Below are 22,374 nucleotides of genomic sequence, written 5' to 3'. Positions count from 1 at the left end.
ATAGGCTTAAGCTTTGTTCAGATGAGTGCTAAGAATTCTTACCTAGGCAAGGTATTTCTTTTTCTATTTACTCAGTCCTTAAAAATACATACGTAATATTCCACTTGAACTATCTCAATTGTCACTGGCATTTTACATAAAATCACATTTGCAAAAAGGAGGTGGAGTTTCCAACAGGAGATAGAATCAAAAAGCGAATCCAAACGAGGCTGCTTCACAGTATCAATTTCCCATACCTTAGGGAAAAAATTCTACTGGGTGTGGAATCTACCTCCTTACATAGAAATTACAACTTGAAAGCTATTTTTTTCTTTGTATTATTTACTTTTGCAATGGCACCTCTTAAAAGAGCTTCCTGAAATCTTGTTTTCTATTTTTGGTGAGACTCACCCCTTTCCCTGTGTCCCCAAGACCATGAAAGGGGAAGCTAACACATTTCCTTGACTCCTTTCTAAGCTAGCAGCATCTAACGGCAGTGGACTGGGAATGGAAGGCATAGATTGTGGTGTTGTTTGCATCATGAGCTCTGAATCTAGTAGGGGAGACAGATATGTAAATAAATGGACTGCAATGGGTATTGAATACAGCTTGCTGTGTGACTTTAGGCAAATCATAACCTTTCTGAGCCACAGTCCCGGATCCTGTGAGGATCAACTGAGATAATATGTCAAAGTGTCCTATAATCCGTGATGTGATATACAAAAAAAGTTAAGACATTATAATGTTAATGTTTGGTTTATAAATTCCCAAAAATATCTTTTAACTTGGATAGCCTATACATTCAGATGAAGTGTCCAGCTGGGATGAACAAGTTTTTATTTCTACACGTTTTTAATTTAAATGTCTGGAATCCACCTTACTCCAGCACTTGGGTAACTGCGTACAAATTATAAGGAGTTAAAAAGGGTGTATTATGGGAAGTACCTCTCACATCCCTGTCTTCTGCCAGTTTCCCTGGCCAAAGGCAAATGGTTTTTCAATGTATTCTTTCAGAGATATTTTATAATTTGTGGTTGTGTTTTTACTTTGGTTATCACGAGTAAATGTGAACATGTTAAACAGCTGTCTTTACTTCCTTTTCTATAAATGTCTGTTTATATCGTTTGCCTCTTTTTCTATTGGTCGCGCTCTCTCTCTTGAATATGAAGTATTTCATCTGGCAGGTACAGCTCCTATTAACAGATGAATGGCTGCACGGCTCACCCAAACCTCTGTATCTGCAGTCCTGTGAAAAGCTGGTCTTTCAGTTGGGGTAATAATGGCATAGACCATATATTGCCATAAGAGGAAATGGTATGACCTGACTTGCATTTGTTTTCTTTTTGAGACAGGGTCTCTCTATGTTGTCTAGGCTGGGCTCGAACTCCTGGCTTCAAGTTATTTTCCTACCTCAGCCTCCCAATTAGCTGGGACTACAGGTGTGGGCCACCATGCCTGTTGCATTTTTGAAAGCTAACCCTACTGTAATAAGCATCATGAAGAAAGGATTGAAGAGGAAGAGAAAGGTTACACATGAGAAGACCAGTTAGGAGGTAGGTACGTGACACATAATAGAAAATCACAATTAAATGCCAACACTAGCTAATCCTACTAAAAAAGTATTCCATTATGGATATTTTTAAAGGTTATTGAATATTGCCATAATCTCCTAAACAAATTGATAAAAAATTAAAAGACAGAAGTTAGCTAAAAATGAAGTATTCTATTCATCCTAAATACAGAAACGATGCATGTCTATCAGCAGTTTCCTCATCTGTAAAATGGGGGCAATTGTATCTACCTCATGGGGTTGTAGTGAGGATTAACGGAGATAAACATGCATAAAAGGGCCAGCTCACAGGAAGCTTTCAACAAGCAGTAGCTTTTTTGTTCTTTTTGTTTTTGTTTTTTTTGTTTTTTTGAGATGAAGTCTTGCTCTGTCGCCTAGGCTGGAGTGTAGTGGAGCAATCTTGGTTCACTGCAACCTCTGCCTCCCAGGTTCAAGTGATTCTTCTGCCTCAGCCTCCCGAGTAGCTGGGACTACAGGCGTGCGCCACCATGCCTGGCCAATTTTTGCCATTTTTTTTTTTTTTTTTTTTGAGACGGAGTCTCACTCTGTCATCCAGGCTGGAGTGTAGTGGCACAGTGGCGTGATCTTGGCTCACGGCAACTTCCACCTTCTGGGTTCAAGCAATTCTCCTGCCTCAGCCTCCCGAGTAGCTGGGATTACAGGTGCCTGCCACCATGCCCGGCTAATTTTTTTTTTTTTTTTTTTTGTATTTTTAGTAGAGACTGGGTTTCACCATATTAGCCAGGATGGTCTCGATCTCCTGACCTTGTGATCCGCCCGCCTCGGCCTCCCAAAGTGCTGGGATTACAGATGTAATTTTTGTATTTTTAATAGAGACGGGGTTTCACCATATTGGCCAGGCTGGTCTCAAACTCCTGATCTTGTGATCCGCCTGCCTCAGCCTCCGAAAGCGCTGGGATTACAGGCGTGAGGCACCATGCCCAGCCAGTTCTTGTCACTATTACAGATTCAAACAAGGGTACAGGACAGGTGGCATGGTAACCAAGAGAGCACTGGGCGAGGATCTCATCCTGGCCTCCAAGTCTGCTGTGCAGATTCCAGCCAGTGACTTCACCTTTCTGGCCTGTTTCCTCACCCGCACTCAATAGTTGTAGGGGCACTTCCAGCTATAGGTGTCTATGATTCTGGTTTAAACGTTTTTCTTTCCTAGGAAGAAATCTAAATCAAGTCTGCAATTTCCAAGTATATTTATTTGGAAGGTAGTTCTTTTCTTGTTTTGTTAAATTTTTATTTTTGAAAGAAATACATTTTAAAATGTTTCCCAAGAAATCAGATTTCAACTAAGAATCTTCTTCCTATTTATGGTGACATATTTGTTTGATTGCATCTTGCTTTTTTCAGAACGTTCTTCTAAGATGGTATCTTGTAACAGAGTTTGTGAATAGCAAGCCTAACAGCTGAGGGAATGCAGCTGCGTCTTTAAAAGGTGTGACCTTTTCTAGTCATAAGCCATCTGAGTTCAGAGTACCACACTTTCTAGTAAGGGAAATTCAGAAAATATAAAATGAATTTCCTATATATTGTGAAAGTATACTGAACTACTAAATGTATTATGGAATTATAGGGCCCCAAGTAAATATCTAACATGGGAAAATTCAAACTTTAGACAAAGCATTAAATTAGATATTATCTACATGATACAAAACAAAGTTTCCTAGAAACCACATATGAAAATATGATTAATATATGTATCCGTAACATAAATCTGCACCAGGGTTCTGATCAGTGAGTTTCCTAGTTTTGAGTCCTGTGCTGCATGCTCATACAGTCACCGAACTTGTACTACCACATTACAAACACAGGGACACCCTTCTGATGTTAAAACAGTACCCTTTCTGCCCTTTAGGGGGGGGGAAAAATCGAGCAAAAGAAAAATCCTTAGAGAGAATGTAAGGTAGTGGAGTAGGAGAAACACACCCCCTACAGATTTGTTTGGAAGCAGATCTGTTTAGAGGCTGCGTCTCCCATTCACCGTGTGGGTCCACACGCTCCTTCGTATAAAGTGAAGAACGCACATCTTGCTCTGGCTTACAAGATCATTCACCCTGAGAGTCAAATAAGAAAAATCCAGGCAAAAATGCTTTGCTAAACTGAAAACCACCATGAAAACACTACACAAAGGCATCACTATTGCCTTTATAGTGATTCTGTGAGCCCTTTATTCACTGCGTGGGTTTCTATCTGAGCTATCAAACTGGTAACTCAAGCCACAGTAATGCCACACAAATCTTCTACCAGCGTGCACCTATTTTACTCTAACGTTCTTGGAACTGTGGTAAGAATAAGAGAGTATTTTTTAAAAAGCAAAAGATGTGATCCTTGCCCTTGAGGAACTGAAATTTTAGTTGAACAGAAAATAAAAGCCTATCAACAGGGAAAAATAAAGAACTAAAATTACGAAGCAACTTATAACATTATATGAGACAAAAAAGTAACATCTTAGTCAGCTAAATACCACCTCCTTTCTCTTCCATTTCTGGGTTATTCACGAGGTGCCAGGGGCATGAATGAGCCAAGCACAGGCAACATCTACCCTCATGGAATTAACACTCTAGCGGGAGACACAGACATCTGACAAATAACTCAAAGTCAGTGTGTGACACGGAGAATAAAAGAAGCACAGGTGCTACGAGAGTATCGGGGAAGACCCAATTTATACTGGGAGGGTGGAAGGTTTCCTCGAAGAAGTCACATTTCAGCTAAGACCTGAACAATGTGTAGGAAGGACGCGGGCAAATCTGGCCAGACAGCTTCTGAGAGGCTCCACTGCGACCAGTGGGTGTCATCCAAAGTACATGTCGCAAGGCATGGACTTGGAAACTAAAGTTCCTGCATTCCGTTGAGTCTAGAGGTCACTGGAGGTACCTTTTTATTTGGCTGGTTTAGAATTTTACCGTCTTCAAACCATCTGTAGCCCAGCTACCAATTCTCAACAAATGACCACCCACACCACAAGAAAAGCCAGCACTGATGACTTCCTGCCCTCTAAGCTTTGAGCATCTCCAGCCAAGCCCCAGGCTTATTGGTTTTCCTCCTCTAAGAAGAAAATCTTCTGCTTGTGCCCAAGGCTGGTGCCTACACTTGGGCGCTGAACCGCCTTCCGCATCTCTCAGGGATCTGTGTTCGTTCAAAAACCATTCACTGTTTCTTGACTCCTCAACTGGCTGAAGACCAAACTTAGCCCAGCACACAAGTCTGCCGCCCTACCCTGGACACGCAGTCACCAGGTGCTCCCATTCTGGTTCCGTCACTTAGGCTCTGAGCTCCCTGCAGCCCCTGGGTTGCTTCAGAACTGCAAGTCCCTGCACATCCAGTCACTCAGCAAATATGTATAAATCTGCATTCTCAGGTTCTAGGTAAGGTGCTATTCCCTGGCCTATGAGCAGCTGATCTTTAATGAGCATATATTATATGCTAACAGCTTGTTCATTATTAGCCCATTTCAGCTTCAAATCAGCCTAAAGACAGTGAGGCTCACAGAGGTTGATTTGTGAGGCCACTTTCAAACTTTTTTTTCAACAATCCATACTTTAGAGACATATTTTATGTCATGATCCAATGTGCATGAGTGTATGTTTACATACTTACATATACTATTCACATACACTCTACCTTTTCCAGAACAATACTGACCCTTATTATGTACCGTGCACTCTGATATTTTACATATCATGGAAAGATCCACTAATGGGAGGCATAGCTTAAAAAACAAGACGGTGTGCTGTGTCCTTTGCTGCAGCTGTTTTTACAGGTGTGCCTAGAAGGCCACTTGCCTTCATACAGCTGATGTGCACCTGTTCTGTATGACTCTGTTAGTGCTATCTTCCATGACATTCCTTGCCCTTCCAGGAAAGCAGTCACTTTTATAAGCTTGAAAAGCACCATGTATGTTAGCTGTGGCCAGGCAGTTAGCACACTGCTATCGTTTTTCGTGCAACTGTCTCTCTCGCCAGACTATAAGTTCCGGAGGCTTCAAAACACACTCTCCTCTCATCTGCCCAAGCAAGGTATCTGGCATAGAGTTAGAACCAAAAACATGTGGTCTTAGTGAAAAATAAACCGTCTTCATTTGGACCCATTTGCTCTTACTTTACAAAAGCAGCTTAAAAAATTGGATTGTTTTGTTCTTCGTCTCGTGGTGTTTTCAAAGAATCATTTCTGAGGAAAGGGAGACAGCTGTCCAAGAAAGGACTGTTGTGAGAAGGAAGAACTGACAGCTGACAGCAAGGCAAGGAAGAAAAACGAGTCTACTAGGCCAGAAAGCACGATTATTTTCCATGGCCTAAATATCTATCAGACGCATCCACCCTGTCCATCTCCACAGCCACCGCGAAGCTGTGAAGAGTGAGAGCTCTCCAGACCAACTGCCTGGGCCAAATCGCGGCTTCACCACTTACTAGTTCAGCAGCTGTGGGCACGTTAGTCACTGCAAAGCATCACTTTCCTTTTCTGAAAAATGTGGATGACAACTGAGCCTACCTTGTAAGATTAAATGAGAAAATGTGTAAAGCACACAGCTCAGTGCTTGCACACACTAGAGGTTTAATAAACGATAGCTACTATTATTCATATTATTTTTAATGCAATCTACCATTTATTTCCTGACGCCAAGTTTCCAAACTAATTTCTCTTGCCAGGTTTCCCTACAAACCATTCATCGGTGAAGCCAGAAAATGCTGCAAGTCCTTGGATGGTGGTTAATCTCTGGAGGTGCAATGCCACACCTGTGAGCCTCCTGGCACGCCTTCCGAGGCTGCCCCTTGGGAGCGGTGGCTCCAGGCTGGGCCTGCCTGTCCCACGCCTCCTCTACAAGGCCAGCTAGAGCTGAGGGGGATCCTGCCTCACTTAGCTCACTATGCAGAAAGCCCTGTGCCCTTCCAGATAAATGGTTCCAGAAATAATTGGCTGGCCATGTTATTTGGCTCAGAAAAGCTCAGTTTGTCAGTTTTAGGCCACTCAACCAACAGCTATAGTACTTACTGATTAGCTCTGGGCGGCCTAAGAAGCAGTATACATCCTTCCTGACATGGCAGATTCCCCAGTGTGTGTGTGTGTGTGTGTGTGTGTGTGTGTGTGTGTGTGTGTGTGTGTGTGTTGTGTGTGTAAAAAAGAAAGATTAAGAGAGAGAGACGGAGAGAGAGATGGACAGGGAGAGAGAGATCTCAAAATCCCTATCAAGTACCTGAATAGACTCTCAATGTGAGGAGAAGGGCCCTGGCTTCTGGTTACCATGGAATCTCAAGCACTCATGGCAGTGAGTAGCTTAATAAACGTTTGTCTTAATGGATGAAACAACCCATTAGGTTTTTCGTGGGGGTTAAAGGAAAACCAGTCTGAATAGAAAACTATTCCTGGCCAGGTATGTTGGCTCATGCCTGTAATCCCAGCACTTTGGGAGGCTGAGGTGGATGGATCACCTGAGGTCAGGAGTTCAAGACCAGCCTGGCCAACATAGTGAAACCGGGTCTCCACTAAAAATACAAAAAAAATTAGCCGGGTATGGTGGTGGGCACCTGTAATCCCAGCTACTTGGGAGGCTGAGGCAGGATAATCACTTGAACCTGGGAGGCAGAGGTTGCAGTGAGCTGAGATCATGCCACTGTACTCTAGCCTGGGACAGGGTGAGACTCTGTCTCAAAAAAAAAAAAAAAGAGAAGATCGTTCCCTTTCTAGCTGTAAGTTAGAGCACGCAGGGCCCTGGCCTAGGAAATGGTGCCCTGGCAGGTTCCGCTGCCCCAGAGCTTGTGTGAGGGTATGAGCGCGACCCGGGCAGGCTCGTTTCCACCACCTAAGAGGCGAATCACTTGTCCTCAAGTTCATTCCAACGTTACATGGTGTTAATTTAGATAATGGATTCTGATACAATTTGATAATTGTTTGAATTCCATATTTTGTATATCTAATAGCTAAAGACAGGGGTAGTGGCGGGCTGCCGGGATATTCCCTGGAGTCATTCAGTCTGCATTTTGAAAGGACTGTTTTATTTAGGGGCATTCTCCTGTGAACAGTAATACTAGCATCAGTGAAAAATTCCTATTGTAACAATCCATTCTTGTTACACGGCAATGTAAGCGGTGTTCACATAAGTCTAGGAAAAACGCTACTTCAATCTCTATTATGGAGACCTGTGTTAAAGACTAAGCCAAGAGACATTTTTCTTCTAACAATTAAAAACAAGAAATCCCTTCACTGCCCTCTTGGAAAACTGGCCTAGTTGGCCTAATGACAAGCCAGTCGTTGTCATAGGTGCTTGAGACCCAGTGGTAAACAAATTAGCATTTCTAAAACGTGTCCCTGTGTTATTCTTAGATAAGTGAGTTTTCCAGACCTTTCCCATGTGTTCTGCAGCAGTGTCCTATCTGTGGTTTGGTTAGTGGAGACTTGCCCTAGTTTATAAAAATGCTACATGCGGGCCAGGCACGGAGGCTCACGCCTGTAATCCCAGCACTTTTGGAGGCTGAGGCGGGTGGACCACTTGAGGTCAGGAGTTCAAGACCAGCCTGGCCAACATGGTGAAACCCTGTCTCTGCTAAAAAATACAAAAATTAACCGGGCGTGGTGACATGTGCCTGTAGTCCCAGCTACTTGGAAGGCTGAGGCAGGAGAATTGCTTGAACCCAGGAGGCGGAGGTTGCAGTGAGCAGAGATTGTGCCACTGCACGCCAGCCTGGATGACAGAGTAAAACTCTGCCTCAGCAAAAAAAAAAAAAAAAAAAGCAGCTATATATGATCTCTTATTTGTAAAAGAGATAATCTTTATAGCAAAGATCCAATGTTGCTTTCTAAACCTTAGCAGACAAAAAAAAAAATTAAAGAAACTGATTTATGACGTCCTATGACATCCTTATAAGCTATAAAAGAAGAAAAAAAATGAGTATTTTTGTGTAGTAGGAATACAGAAAAATTCTTCCCTAGATAACAGAGACACCTAACTTTAGAAGCACTACAGATATTTTCAAAAATAGAATGAAACTGTATTTAATTTTAAAAGTAAACTTAGTCCTTAAAGCATATTTGGGGGTAGACGACATAAAGGAAACAGTGATGAAGGCTCCATGAACTTAAACAGGGCAATGTTGTCAAAGCTCCAAAATCACCAGGGATGGGTCCAATTAAAGTACCAGCCAATGAAAACATATCTCTAAGTTTGAAGGGTGTTACAAAACTGAGTTAGAAACAAAGTCAAATAAAAAGTGAAAACAAAACTAGGAATTTTGGGAAAATAAAACTGGGAGGAATTTTAACATGGATCTTGTTTAGCCTCCAATCGTGTATTCTTTTCCTCTTCATGGGACACAACAATTCTGCAATGTAAGCATTAGAGACTTTAAATCCTGTTGGAAAAAGCATGAAACCCAAGTCACCATTCATCCTACCCATGACAGAGAAACCAGCAAAGACAGAAAGCGTGCATGGCCAGGCCAATGAAGGAGAGCACAAAATCAATTACAGAAAAATTTAATTTCTTCATCAAAGGTCCCTTGTCAGCTAGCAGAGAACTACAGCATTGTCAGGATACCAACAAGACATCCAAGGCAACAGAAGCCACTGAAAAGCAAGCACGTTTTTCGTTTGGCACATGGACAATTGATTTTCATGTTGGCATCTGTCTCTTCAAGCCAGTTCAATAAAAGCTGCTTTGCCATGTGTGTGTGCCACGGTTACATACCACGTCACCTTTGCAGTGTCTCCACCCAGAAAGACAGGCAGAGGCGTTTCTCTCACAAATAGGTGTCACATCCCCATTTGGAGAGAAAAATAGATTTAAAAAATATTCTCATTACATTTAACTATGTTCAGTATTTATCTGCCTGCCTTCCTCTCTTCACAACATGAACTGCTTTGAGAAAGACAGAAACTAATGGCCCGTTCAAGGCTTTAACCCAGGCCCCCCGCGCCGCACCAGCTGTGCTGTTAGGTTAACTGGCAAAACTACTCCCTCTCCTTCCCCACTATCACAGCGCCTGATACTTGGAGCCAGGCACAGCAACGTCTGAGCTGTCCCCATCCACCCCACCAACTCCCCTCCGCTACTGACTGGTCCGGAAATTTATACTACCTGTCACTGGGCAAATGAGAGTCTGGGGAGGGGTCAGACTGAGCACCCAGATGGCAGATGGGGACAGAAGATCCAGTCATTCCTTACACAAATCTTTTAAGTTTTAGCTGCAAAAGTCTGCTTCAGTGCTGAGGAAAAAGACAATGTATGTACGTCACTATGCACTGGAGAAGCAAAGAAACTACTTTTTAAGGCTTTCGACCCAGGTCTCACCTGAGGTATCTGAACCTGATCTTACATTTACTATGTTCATGGTGCTTTGCAATTTTTACTGTTAGATACAAAATCTTATTTGAATTGTGCAATATATCCATGATCCTCATTTCACAAATAGTCCAAGGATACAAAACTAGTTAGTGATAAAGCTTGTACCTAAACCCAGATCTTCTGATTCCAAAGTCCCTGCAGATTAAAATGAGCAGCAGCAGGTAAAACATGAGGCCCTGGAGTTCTGAAACGACAAGGCCACGGTCCCTCCACTCGCAGAGTCCTAGAGTCTGGAAGAGAGTTCAACTGCGAATCAACTGTAATCCCAGCTGTTAATGGGTCACCAACACTGTACACATCTGGGCTGCTTCAGAGGGCGCCTAGCCCATAGGGGCAGCACGGTGACTGGTTATGCTTCCTTCATTTGTTCACCCAACAAACACTGACTCAAGCACCTACTAAGAGCCAGGCTGAGGACCTTAAGAATTAGGACAAGATAGACAGGTAAGAAGACCCGCAGGGGTGGTGGGGGTGCGGCTGAGGTGGGATGGCTGCAGAAGTGTTCCAGCTGGAGAGAAGAGTTTATATAAAGATCCCAAGAGGTTCAGTGTGGCAGGTGTTTGAGAGAGAAAGCAGTGTGATGACAGGGAGGCCAGCAAAGGAGGCCAGGGCTGGATAAGGACAGGCCCCTTGACCACATAGATCAGTGCGCCTTTATCCAAGGCACAGGCAAGTGACTAAAGGCATAGATGGTGAGGAATGACATGCTCTCACCAGTCTGAGGAGGTAGAATATGATCTCAAAGGCATGAGGCTGGGGACAGGAGGAACAGCGAGGAGGCTGTGAGGTTAACTAGGTGTCTGGACTAGAGTGGTGATAGTGGGTATGGAGAAGGGGTGTGTGGGAACCTCTACTGGGGAAGAGTTGGTGGAACTTGGTGACTAATTGGTTTGGGGCAGACAGGGGAGAAAAACGCATCAAGGATGGCTTCTGAATTTTTGGCTTTGGAAAAAGACAATGGTTTTTCACTGAGACAGAAAAAACACAAAAGGAACAGGAAAAAGTGTTGTTATAAATCAATGAATTTACCTAAGATCCAGATGTTCTCAAATACTTTCAATGAAGAATAATGAGCCAATTACAAATGAGTATTAAGTATTAAAAGCCCACTTTAATTGGCAATTAAAAAAATTACTGCATATAACAAAAGTAACAAAATATGCTTCTTTTAAAATGTTCTAAAATTTCGACTGATGCTTCCTCAATGAATATAAATGGACTCTTATTGTGTGTGACATTTGTTTTCCCAGCTTTGGGAGGAAACTATTTCTGGATAGCTGGCTTAAAAGGAATTTAATGATAAACCTAACACAAGTCTTGTGCCATGACTGCCTTCATTACTGACTAGCTTTGGCTTGGTCCACAGTCTAGCACAGAGGAAGAGTTCTGAGGCTGAAGAAATTAGAAGCAGCTTTCCAAAGTGGTGTCTAGATACTCTCTTTTGTGTAAAGCCTCCCATTTGAGTTTATTTTCATCTTTCACAAATCACAAAGAAGGGATCTTCAATTAAGAGTGGAGGCTAAGTTAATTGCATCTGGGGGTGAGGGTAGATTATTGCTGATGCCCTACCAGGTAGATCTATAAACTCACACAGCATACATTAGGAAAATGATACATTTACTCTTTAAAACTAGAAAGGTAGATTAAGAGAACATTTTCTGACAACCAGTATATCTTATGACACATCTCAGCATCTACAGATTTACTGTCACACTTACAACTGGGAATCCAATAGAAAGAAGAACAAAATGGTTTCTGTAGGTTGCAAAAACAGAAAAAAGTATCAAACCCCACTTCTAACTCCTTAACAATTATCTGGGTGGTCTCCTTCATTTCAGTACTGACTTGTTAATCTATTCTTGAATATTAAGGAACTAGGTCAATTAAGATATTCAAGAGTAATTTTCACATTAAAAAAATAACTTTTGGTATAAATATCACCATGAAACTAGCTGACAACAGTAAAAAAATTTCAAAATTTTACATATTTCTATCTAAATGCCCCTGGGTCATAAAGAGCACGGCTGGGGTTGGGGAGGGGACTCAGCACAATCCATTTAGTGCCACACTCCAGGTCCAGGGGCTGTGGCTCATACTGACACCCACTGTAAGTACAGCTGTGCAGTCATGGAAATGCATCTGGGAAGAACGGGGGCGGGGGGAGCAGCAGCGGTAGCTTTAATCTTGTGTAAGATCAAAATACTAACAGTGAGTTCAGAGGGACAAACACTGTGTTATAGCAAATGACGTACAGTATTTATTGGTAAAATTGTAAGCTTTCTTAATTCCACAACAATAAAGATTTTGTAGCTTGGTTGTCCTGTGCTTTGACAGGGTGTTAGAGCTGGATGGCTTTAGTTGTACGGCTCAGTCTCTGCTGAGCATCTGTGAAGCCCCAGCCTGTTGCCGACGTGGGGGTCCCTGGCAGGGGATGAATACCGAGGGCCATGCAGGCCCTGGGGAAGCTCAGTCAAACTCATAGGAAGACACTGAATTCATTCTCTTTTTCCCGATTGCATGAAAAGGTAAGAGAAGGATTTGCCCCCAGCCAAAAGATGTGCCCTATGCAAATAGAATGTGACTCGAAATTTGATGAGGAATTATATTCAGACTTTGTAAAGAAGCTAAAATATACCATTAATTAGTGGGAATAAAATTATACCAAGGCAGTTAACATTCAGGGTTAATAACAGAAGCAGCATATAAAAAATGAAGACATATTGAATAATGAAATATTCAATAATGTTTAGTCTAAACAAAATATGTAAGTTTGAAACCTCAGACTTTTGAAGTATAGAAATTTTGATTCACCTTTTTGTGGTAGTACACAAAAAGAACCTTGAAATGCCTGATCATACCCCATCTGCTACACACTTTGCTGGGTAATGGTACTGTCTGTATTTATAAAAATGCAGCTACTGATAAATATTACTCTGTGAACATCAGATTCCAAAGATGAGATTTTTGTGATTCTGCTGACAAATAGCTGTCAAGATCCCTATGTTTGGCTGGACAAAATACCAGAGGCTTAGAACAACACAAATTTTTGTTATCTATTTTTTCTATAGAACTATAGAGAAAATACACAACTCGCCCAGCTCACCTAATGTTGGTGTCACTGATAAAGCAAAAGCCAATTTTCAATCAGGTACATCGTGCTTTGACTACAACTCCTCTTTTTCAACCGTGGAGAGGAAAAGCCAGTCCTTGTGTAGGTTGGAAAGTGGGCAGAAATGAAGGTTGGGGGCTGTTATTCAGTAATTCTGGAAGACTTCACCTAAGATGCTTTCAGCACCGATCTGATGGCCACACAATGGTGCCAGAGAACTGCCTCCAGCAACAGAATACATTTCCTTGTGGCTCACAGTCCTGGAGCAGCATCCATTCTGCTCGCATCTGTGTCCGAAAGGGGAAGTTCTTAGGGGTTCTGCTTCAGCATATCTCAAGGACTAATTAAATCCTCATTACGACCTTCTAATTATTCAAATACTATGGGATTACACTAGGAAAGTCCCTGCTGGCTTACTAGATGAAAAGGGTTAAATAACCTATGTTGATTTTGGGAATCCAGATCTAGTTCAGACCTTCAGAAAATCGCTGGCATTAACATGAATGTTTAACTAGACACCACTGTGAAATTAAAAGGGAATTCAATTAGAAGGTTTTCGAAAAATTAATTCTGACCTCTCTACATCTGTCCAAATAAATAAGCTTTCTTTCAGCATTTTCACCTAATTGCTAATCCAATAAACTAGAAGGGCATTTGTTAGTTTCATTAAGCTTAACGTGTCACTGGGGTTAAAAATGTGATAACTGTAATGTTAATAATTATTATACTTATTTATCTACTCAGATGACTATTCCGTATTCCCTCCAAGACTTCCTGAGAAAGAGGACAACCTATTAATAAGCCGTTTCCTATTGTTCTTTTTGAATTTCAAGACATATAAAGATTAAGAAATAAGGATAAAACAAATGTGAACTGGTCACCTACAATTTTTGTAATATTCATTTCAGTATTTTAAGGTTATCTGAACTGTTCCTCCAGTGCCTTCGGTGGCCTAATTTACACTGCTTGATTTTTTGTCAAGGTGATTTAGTAACATTTCTGTATATTGCCATATGAGGTCTACAGAGAGGTTTAAAATAAAAACCAATGGCAAATGTGTTACAACAGAATACTAAACTGAGGTTTTTACCATTTTTCTTTAAAATTCATGTACATAATGAAGAAGTAAAGGCCAAAAAATTTGAACTAATTTTCTTTATTTAGTTAAAAAGAAGTTCTGCCAGGTGCGGTGGCTCACGCCTGTAATCCCAGCACTTTGGGAGGCAGAGGCAGGCGGATCACGAGGTCAGGACATCGAGACCATCCTGGCTAACACGGTGAAACCCCATCTCTAATAAAAATACAAAAAAATTAGCTGGGCATGGTGGCGGGTGCCTGTAGTCCCAGCTACTCAGGAGGCTGAGGCAGGAGAATGGCGTGAACCCGGGAGGCAGAGCTCGCAGTGAGCTGAGATTGCGCCACTGCACTCCAGCCTGGGCCACAGAGCAAGACTCCGTCTCAAAACAAACAAATAAACAAACAAACAAAAACTTCCAGCAGCACAATAGTAAATCAAGTTTTATACTGGAAAACAGAAGAAGATGTAGAGGAGGCAATACTATGTAGGAGAGTAGAGAGCCCAATAAATATCTAAAGTTTTCCCTCCATTTGTAACCTATGATGCCATATCCATATTTACTTGCACAAATACCTTTTATGCACAGAAAATATCAAACTGTAGAAACTCACAGTTATTTTCATCTATGTACAATGTGGGGAAATGGATTTGTGACTGATCGGTCCTGTGACAAAACTCAATACCAAAACCGCCAGATAAAATGGGCACCGAAAAAGAGATGGGGTGGGGACGGGGACTGCAGGTTTACAAAGGACTGCTGTCAGGAAATCTGGGCACTTCACTGACCTTGCTGTCACCAGAGGTTTGTAGAACCTCTGACACACAGGGTACATGGTTTATTAACATATGCTCTTCCTGAATGGGAACAAAGGACCAAGTAGAAAAGAAAGATCAGAGCAAGGGTTCAGCTTCTTGAGACTGGCGGGACTTAGGCTCCAAGGCAGTGTTACCAGCATCACTGCCCCATGAGGACTTGGAGGGAGGACTCAGAAAACTGCACCTCTAGAGTGAAGTAGGCTGCATCATCTCTCACTCTCCATCATCTCTTGTCTCTGTGCAAATGTGTTTCTAGATTCCGTGCCATTAAAGAAAATGTTATCTCCTGTGGGTACTTTAAAGAAAGTATGTATATGGTGGAATATTACAATATTATCACCATCTTATTTATTAAAACAAACTAAGTGTAAACAGAATTGTTCAATGTGGTTATTTTAGCACTCAGCAGTACAGAAGCAATGTCATTACCTTTTCTATCAGGGTCTATGGTTTCCATGATATACCTTTTTTTTTTTTTTTTTTTTTTTTTGATACGGAGTGTTGCTTTGTCGCCCAGGCTGGAGTGCAGTGGCGTGATCTCAGCTCACTGCAACGTCCACCTCCCTGGTTCAAGCGATTCTCCTGCCTCAGCCTCCTGAGTAGCTGGGACTACAGGCGCACACCACCATGCCCAGTTAATTTTTTGTGTTTTTAGTGGAGACGGGGTTTCACCATGTTGGTAAGGCTGGTCTCGAACTCCTGACCTCGAGTAATCCACCCGCCTCAGCCTCCCAAAGTGCTGGGATTACAGGTGTGAGCCACCGCGCCCAGTCTGACATACTTGTTTTAAAAAAAGATACTAACTCACTAATGTATTTCTTGGCCTGTTTCTTTCAGCACTTCCCTAAACAAGGTAGGTATGTATCAATTGTAAGAGTATAAGCAAAGTTAAGTTACTTTCCAATATGGGGGAATGAATTTTGGGGAATTTCCTAGTAAGAGTTTTCTTAGATCTACTTTCCATTATGTATGCTGCTGGTACACACCAAATGATGGTCCAACAAACAAATGTTTTTATTATTGTGCCAAAGCATCAAAGTCACTGTCATTTGCCATTTAGACACCTGATCAAGTGGCATTTGATCAAAGGTTATTAGGAGCTAACATTTCTTCCTAAATTTTAATAAATAATAAAGCCATTTTCTTTAAAGCCTTGCTACCCAGTGGTGGAGGAAATTTCACTCATGCAAGGCAAAGCATCTTCTAACATAACAGTCATTTTAAAATAGAAAGTTTTCCTTTTCAGGGTGTTGCCTAACCAACAAACACACACAAAAGGGAATGCACATAGTGATAAAGCTTGGCTTTGTGTCCCCACCCAAATCTCATGTTGAATTGTGTACCCACCCAAATCTCACGTTGAGTTGTGTCCCCACCCAAATGTTGGAGGTGGGGCCTGGTGGGAGGTTATTGGATCATGGGGGTGGTTTCTAATGGTTTAGGACCATCCCCTTAGTGCTATTGAGAGGTGACAGTGTGCTGGCAGTCCTCACAGCCCTCGCTTGCTCTTGGCACCTCCTCTGCCTGGGCTCCCACTTTGGCAGCACTTTAGGAGCCCTTCAGCCCACCGCTGCACTGTGGGAGCCCCTTTCTGGGCTGGCCAAGGCGGGAGCCGGCTCCCTGGGCTTGCAGGGAGGTGTGGTGGGAGAGGCGTGAGCAGGAACCGGGGCTGCGTGCGGCGCTTGCAGGCCAGCTGGGGTTCCAGGTGGGCGTGGGCTTGGCAGGCCTGGCACTCAGAGCAGCCAGCCGGCCCCGGGCAATGAGGGGCTTAGCACCCGGGCCAGCGGCTGTGGAGGGTGTACTGGGTCCCCCAGTAGTGCCAGCCCACCGGTGCTGCACTCGATTTCTCACCAGGCCTTAGCTGCCTTCTCACGGGGCAGGCCTCGGGACTGCAGCCCACCATGCCTGAGCCTTCTCCCGCCTCCACGGGCTCCTGTGTGGCCCGAGCCTCCCCGACGAGCGCCACCCCCTGCTCCACGGCGCCCAGTCCCATCGAACACCCAAGGGCTGAGGAGTGCGGGCGCACGGCGCGGGACTGGCAGGCAGCTCCACCTGCAGCCCCGGTGCAGGATCCACTGGGTGAAGCCAGCTGGGGTCTTGAGTCTGGTGGAGATGTGGAGAACATTTATGTTTAGCTCAGGGATTGTAAATACACCAATCGGCACTCTGTATCTAGCTCAAGGTTTGTAAACAGACCAATCAGCACCCTGTGTCTAGCTCAGGGTTTGTGAATGCACCAATCGACACTCTGTATCTAGCTGCTCTGGTGGGGCCTTGGAGAACCTTTATGTCTAGCTCAAGGATTGTAAATACACCAATCGGCACTCCGTATCTAGCTCAAGGTTTGTGAACACACCAATCAGCACCCTGTGTCTAGCTCAGGGTTTGTGGATGCACCAATCCACACTCTGTATCTAGCTGCTCTGGTGGGGCCTTGGAGAACCTTTGTGTCGATACTCTGTATCTAACTGATCTGATGGGGACGTGGAGAACCTTTATGTCTAGCTCAGGGATTGTAAATGCACCAATCAGTGCCCTGTCAAAACAGACCACCCGGTTCTACCAATCAGCAGGACGTGGGTGGGGCCAGATAAGAGAATAAAAGCAGGCTGCCCGAGCCAGCAGTGGCAACCCGCTCGGGTCCCTTTCCACACTGTGGAAGCTTTGTTCTTTTGCTCTTTGCAATAAATCTTGCTGCTGCTCACTGTTTGGGTCCACACTGCTTTTATGAGCTGTAACACTCACCGCGAAGGTCTGCAGCTTCACTCCTGAAGCCAGCGAGACCACGAGCTCACTGGGAGGAATGAACAACTCCAGACGCACCGCCTTAAGAGCTATAACACTCACCGCGAAGGTCTGCAGCTTCACTCCTGAGCCAGCCAGACCACGAACCCACCAGAAGGAAGAAACTCCGAACACATCCAAACATCAGAAGGAACAAACTCCAGACGTGCCACCCTAAGAGCTGTAACACTCACTGCGAGGGTCCGCGGCTTCATTCTTGAAGTCAGTGAGACCAAGAACCCACCAATTCCGGACACATTATCTCGTGAGAACTCACGAGATATGGTTGTTTAAAAGTGTGTAGCACCTCCCCTTTCACTCTCTTCCTCTTGCTCCTGCCATGTAAGATGTGCTAAATTTGCCTTCACCTTCCACCATGACTGGAAGTTTCCATAGGCCTCCCCAGCCATGACTGCTGCACAGCCTGCAGGACTATGAGTCAGTTAAATCTCTTTTCTTTATAAATGATCCAGTCTCCAGTAGTTCTTTATAGCAGTGTGAAAACAAACTATAACAATATAATAATGTCTCTCACAGTCTTTCAGAGGAGGTTTAGAGATCACATTCATAAAAATCAATTCACATTTGGCAACTTATATAATTTATATTTACTATTTGAAAGAAATGGTCATGGCCGGGTGCGGTGGCTCATGCATGTAATCCCAGCACTTTGGGAGGCCGAGGTGGGTACATCACCTGAGGTCTGGAATTGGAGACCAGCCTGACCAACATGCAGAAACCTCATCTCTACTAAAACCAGAAAATTAGCCGGGCATGGTGGCACATGCCTGTAATCTCAGCTACTTGGGAGGCTGAGGCAGGAAAATCGCTTGAACCCAGGAGGCGGAGGTTGCGGTGAGCTGAGATCGTGCCATTGCACTCCAGCCTGGGCAACAAGAGTGAAACTCCATCTCCAAAAAAAAAAAAAAGTGGTCATTATAACCACTCAGCTTGTTATGTATCTGGTATCAGTTACCCAAACTACACTACATATAATAAAGGCAATCAAAGGAAAAACAATAATCATATTAACATGGTAATTTCCATACAGTGGTACCATTAAAGAGTCTAGATTTTGCCTTGAAAGTGGATCAATTTGAGTTAAAAGTTTGATTTAGCTAAGTTTCCTAATTGTTGTCCTGTTTTCCACATCTGGTTTTCTACATTGCTCAATTTCCCAAACACGTATCAATTGGAAAGGGTTGGGAAAGACATTGTTCAAGGATCTCAGAGGGTTTCTCTTTGTTTTCTTCTTACTAATAAAGGTTAAAATTTTAAGACTTTCAAATAAGGGACCTCTTACCCTTTAACACTTGTTAAAATAAAAAGAACTGTACCAGTGAGAGTGATGTTACAGGGTTATGGGGTGAATCTTCATCTCAGTTCTCTGCCTGACCCGAGTAGGCACCCAGTGCAAGATAATTTCCTTTTTCCCCACAGTGACCCAACAATACAACACAGGTGCAACTCACAACCAAAAAAAGGATTTTAGTAAGAATCACGCTTGCTTGGCACCAGTACACTATGAACTTCTATAATGCCTTCAAGATGACCAGAGCCATATGAGGAGTTAACACAGATCAAGCAATTTAGAGAGACGATATAGGATGAAAGGATGATTTAGAGCAGGTCATAGTAGAGAATTTAGGGAAACAAATGCACATATTCACACAATTATTAAAATCTATTTTTATTTTTTTGAGACAGGGTCTCACTCTGTTGCTCAGGGTGGAGTGCAGTGGTGTGATCACAGCTCATTGCAACCTCGACCTCCATGGGCTCAGGTGATTCTCCCACCTCCAAAACCTATTATTGTACCATTAGAAGGCAGTGGTTCTCAAGGTATGGTCATCAAGCCACTGGCATCAGCAATATCTGAGAACTTGCCAAAAATGGAGGTTTTAAACGTCCCAATTCAAATCTTCTGAATTGGAAACCTGGGGGTGGGGCCCAGGAATCTCTTTTAACAAGTCCTCCAGGTGATTCTCACACACTCTAAAGTTTAAAAACCATGAACTATTGTCGACTATACCTTAAATTATAATAAAAAGTTAAATATGTAATGGTATTAGAAAATGAAAAATTCATTTTATCCTTCTGAAACATTCAATTCAACACAAATGATGTATAGATAAAGCAAATCTATCTTTTCATTGACATTAGTTTCTAAACATGTTGCTGAGTTTTTAACATGTAAAATAACGTAAACCTCATAATTCTAATCAGAAGCAAATCATCATCACTGCAACTCATATACAAATAATTATGAACAGGAGGGGTCAGGAGCCCAGTACATATTAGCTGCCAAGGTGGGAACTTCTGGCCTCTGGGCCTGTGTGAGAGAGGAGGGGAGTGGAGGACAGCGGTACCTCTCTTTTGGTGTGGGATGGAGCAGGCAAGCCTTGCCCCCACAGCAAGGGAAGTGACCTGCCACCACACCAGGGGAGCACAGGTAGGCTTCTTGTACCTCCAGAATACACCAATCTGAATTAAAACCACCACCACCACCAAGAGTAGCTTTACTACTCCAAGGGAGAATGAAGACAGGTAAATATGGGTGAGCCTAAGGTCTCTGCAAGGCAGTAAGAAACGCACGGCAGGGATGACAGGCAGGACTGAGCTAAAGGCCAAGAGCACTGGCAGATGTGGGGCCACTTCTCTCCAAAGGTTTCAGGAAAAGCCCATATTCTTTTTTTCTGGGACTGGCACTAACTAGCTCCTGAGAATAAGGGAAGTCACACCTAACCGCTACACTCCCCAGTTGCTTTAGGTGACTGGGCCATAGAAACTTTTAGGTCTGCTCCAGGTTTAAAATCTTATTATTAAATATCAGGGAATAACCAGTATTAACACATACAACCCCCCACCCCCAACCGCCACACACACACATTCGGACTGATACCCTAGTTTGAGTCATTCACAGTTACTTTTACACAGCTAGACCAAATACCAGACTACAGTCATATGTGAACCGTGCTTCATGGTGCTATGTGGACACACACATTCTTTGGGCCTTGAACTGTACTTTGACAAAACTTCACCCAACCTGCAAGAAAGCATCCTCCCTCCTCTGCATACTTGTTGGAAGGGCTTTTGTTTATTTCTTCCGTCTGATAAGAAAACATAACATCCTTTAAAAAATTAATGATAAGGAGGTGCATAAGTAAGCAAACTCACGTACGCCTTATCGCCTGAAAGCACTATAGGCATGTAAGACATGAACTGGAGACGAACCTCTTTCCTGTGGCATTGGTGACTGGCTCAAGGCGGGATGGGAACTGGATTCTGACTGGCTCCCAGGTGGCTGCGGAGGCATCTGACTACCTGTAAAACACAGGAGGGAAAGTGGAGATGGGGGAACCCTTTGCATTAATAGTGCGGTCATGCAAAACCAAGACACAGCCACATTTAATTTTTATGATCACAAAAGGCACAGCCCCATTAAAAAAAGACATAGCTCAGAGTGTAATAGTTCATCTTTTCCCTGGGAAACAAAGAGGAAACATGAATAAACATATTTAGCTAAACGCTTGCTGAAAAGTTGTTACTGAATGAGTTCCTAAACTCTTTAAATCAATCTGTAGCTGAAATTTCTTGACACACACTTCTTCAATGAATTTAAGAAAATGTAGGAGAGCTGGGCTAAACTCATCCTCCTGACTCTTATGTGAGTCTCCAGGTGGGCAAGCATGCAGAGTGGCCAACAATTAGTCATGGTAATATCCAATCAATACAGTAATATCAACAGACTTCTAAAACATCTTCATCATTAGTCAATCAGAGATTTAACATAAACTTAGAAGACCTCCATTAAGAAACAAAACACATACTACTATAAAATGCAGTATATATGATCACTAAAGAAGGGACTATTATTCTGCATCTCTTTTGATCTTTATTGCTAATACAGCAATAGTATCTATTTAATTTCTAGTTTTAAATGTATGCTCAGTTTGTCTTTTCCAAATATAACGTAAACTCCTTAAGACAGGAATCTTATCTGTATTCCTTCAATCCCTCTCTGAGCATAACAAATACTTAATAAATCATAATCTGAGAATATTATTTAAAGGAAGATACTTCTTACTATAGTGATAAAAGAGAGATAATGAGTCATGTGAAGGCAGGAGATGAGATTTTGAAATTTAAAAATCATCAGAGGTAGCTGATGATCTCAACTCACAAATTTTTGGCTGAGAGGTTTAGATGCATTTCTAAGACTAAAAATGTAATGGAATTAAAAAAGCAGCTGAATTTAGCGCAGTCCTCAAGGCACTAGCTCTCGTGACATGAGGACCATGCTATTTTATCTTCTACCCTCCCTCTTTGCTTCAATCAATTGGAAACACAAATACACTCACACACACACATAAAGAACACTGCATAGTCCTCTGGTGCGGTGGTCCTGAGACCCTGGCTGGATCAGGCTAACTGCTCTGACCCCATCAGACCCACTGCTCCATAGTCAGGCATATTGCTCAAAAGAATTACAAATAATAAAGAAAAAAATTAATGTCCTAAAGATCATCACCAATTCGCCCCCGTGAAGTCAGGACACATTCGACACAAAGCCTGGTATTTGACGACGTACAACAACCAACCCTCTTGTGGTTCTACGATGGGTCTGTTACCCATGTGGCCAGGCAGGACACGGTCCCAGAATCTCCAAGGACTGTCATTCCTTACTAGTC

The 22,374-nt window shown here is 42.8% G+C and overlaps 1 protein-coding gene across 6 annotated transcripts in view; it reads right to left on the bottom strand.

Moving 5' to 3' along the window:
* Positions 1-22,374, bottom strand: part of ARID1B (AT-rich interaction domain 1B) — a 435,119-nt gene that overhangs the window by 78,088 nt on the left and 334,657 nt on the right. For all 6 annotated transcript variants that reach the window (XM_032161137.2, XM_032161127.3, XM_032161155.2 and 3 more), the window contains one exon: positions 20,918-21,007. In XM_032161137.2, coding sequence (XP_032017028.1) covers positions 20,918-21,007 — 90 coding nt within the window. The remainder of the gene's footprint in view (positions 1-20,917; positions 21,008-22,374) is intronic.

This window comes from Hylobates moloch, unplaced genomic scaffold, assembly GCF_009828535.3.
Source record: "Hylobates moloch isolate HMO894 unplaced genomic scaffold, HMol_V3 SCAFFOLD_2, whole genome shotgun sequence".
NCBI lineage: Eukaryota > Metazoa > Chordata > Mammalia > Primates > Hylobatidae > Hylobates > Hylobates moloch.
The sequence above is the reverse complement of the archived record's forward strand: the minus strand, read 5'-3'. Positions and strand labels throughout refer to the sequence as shown.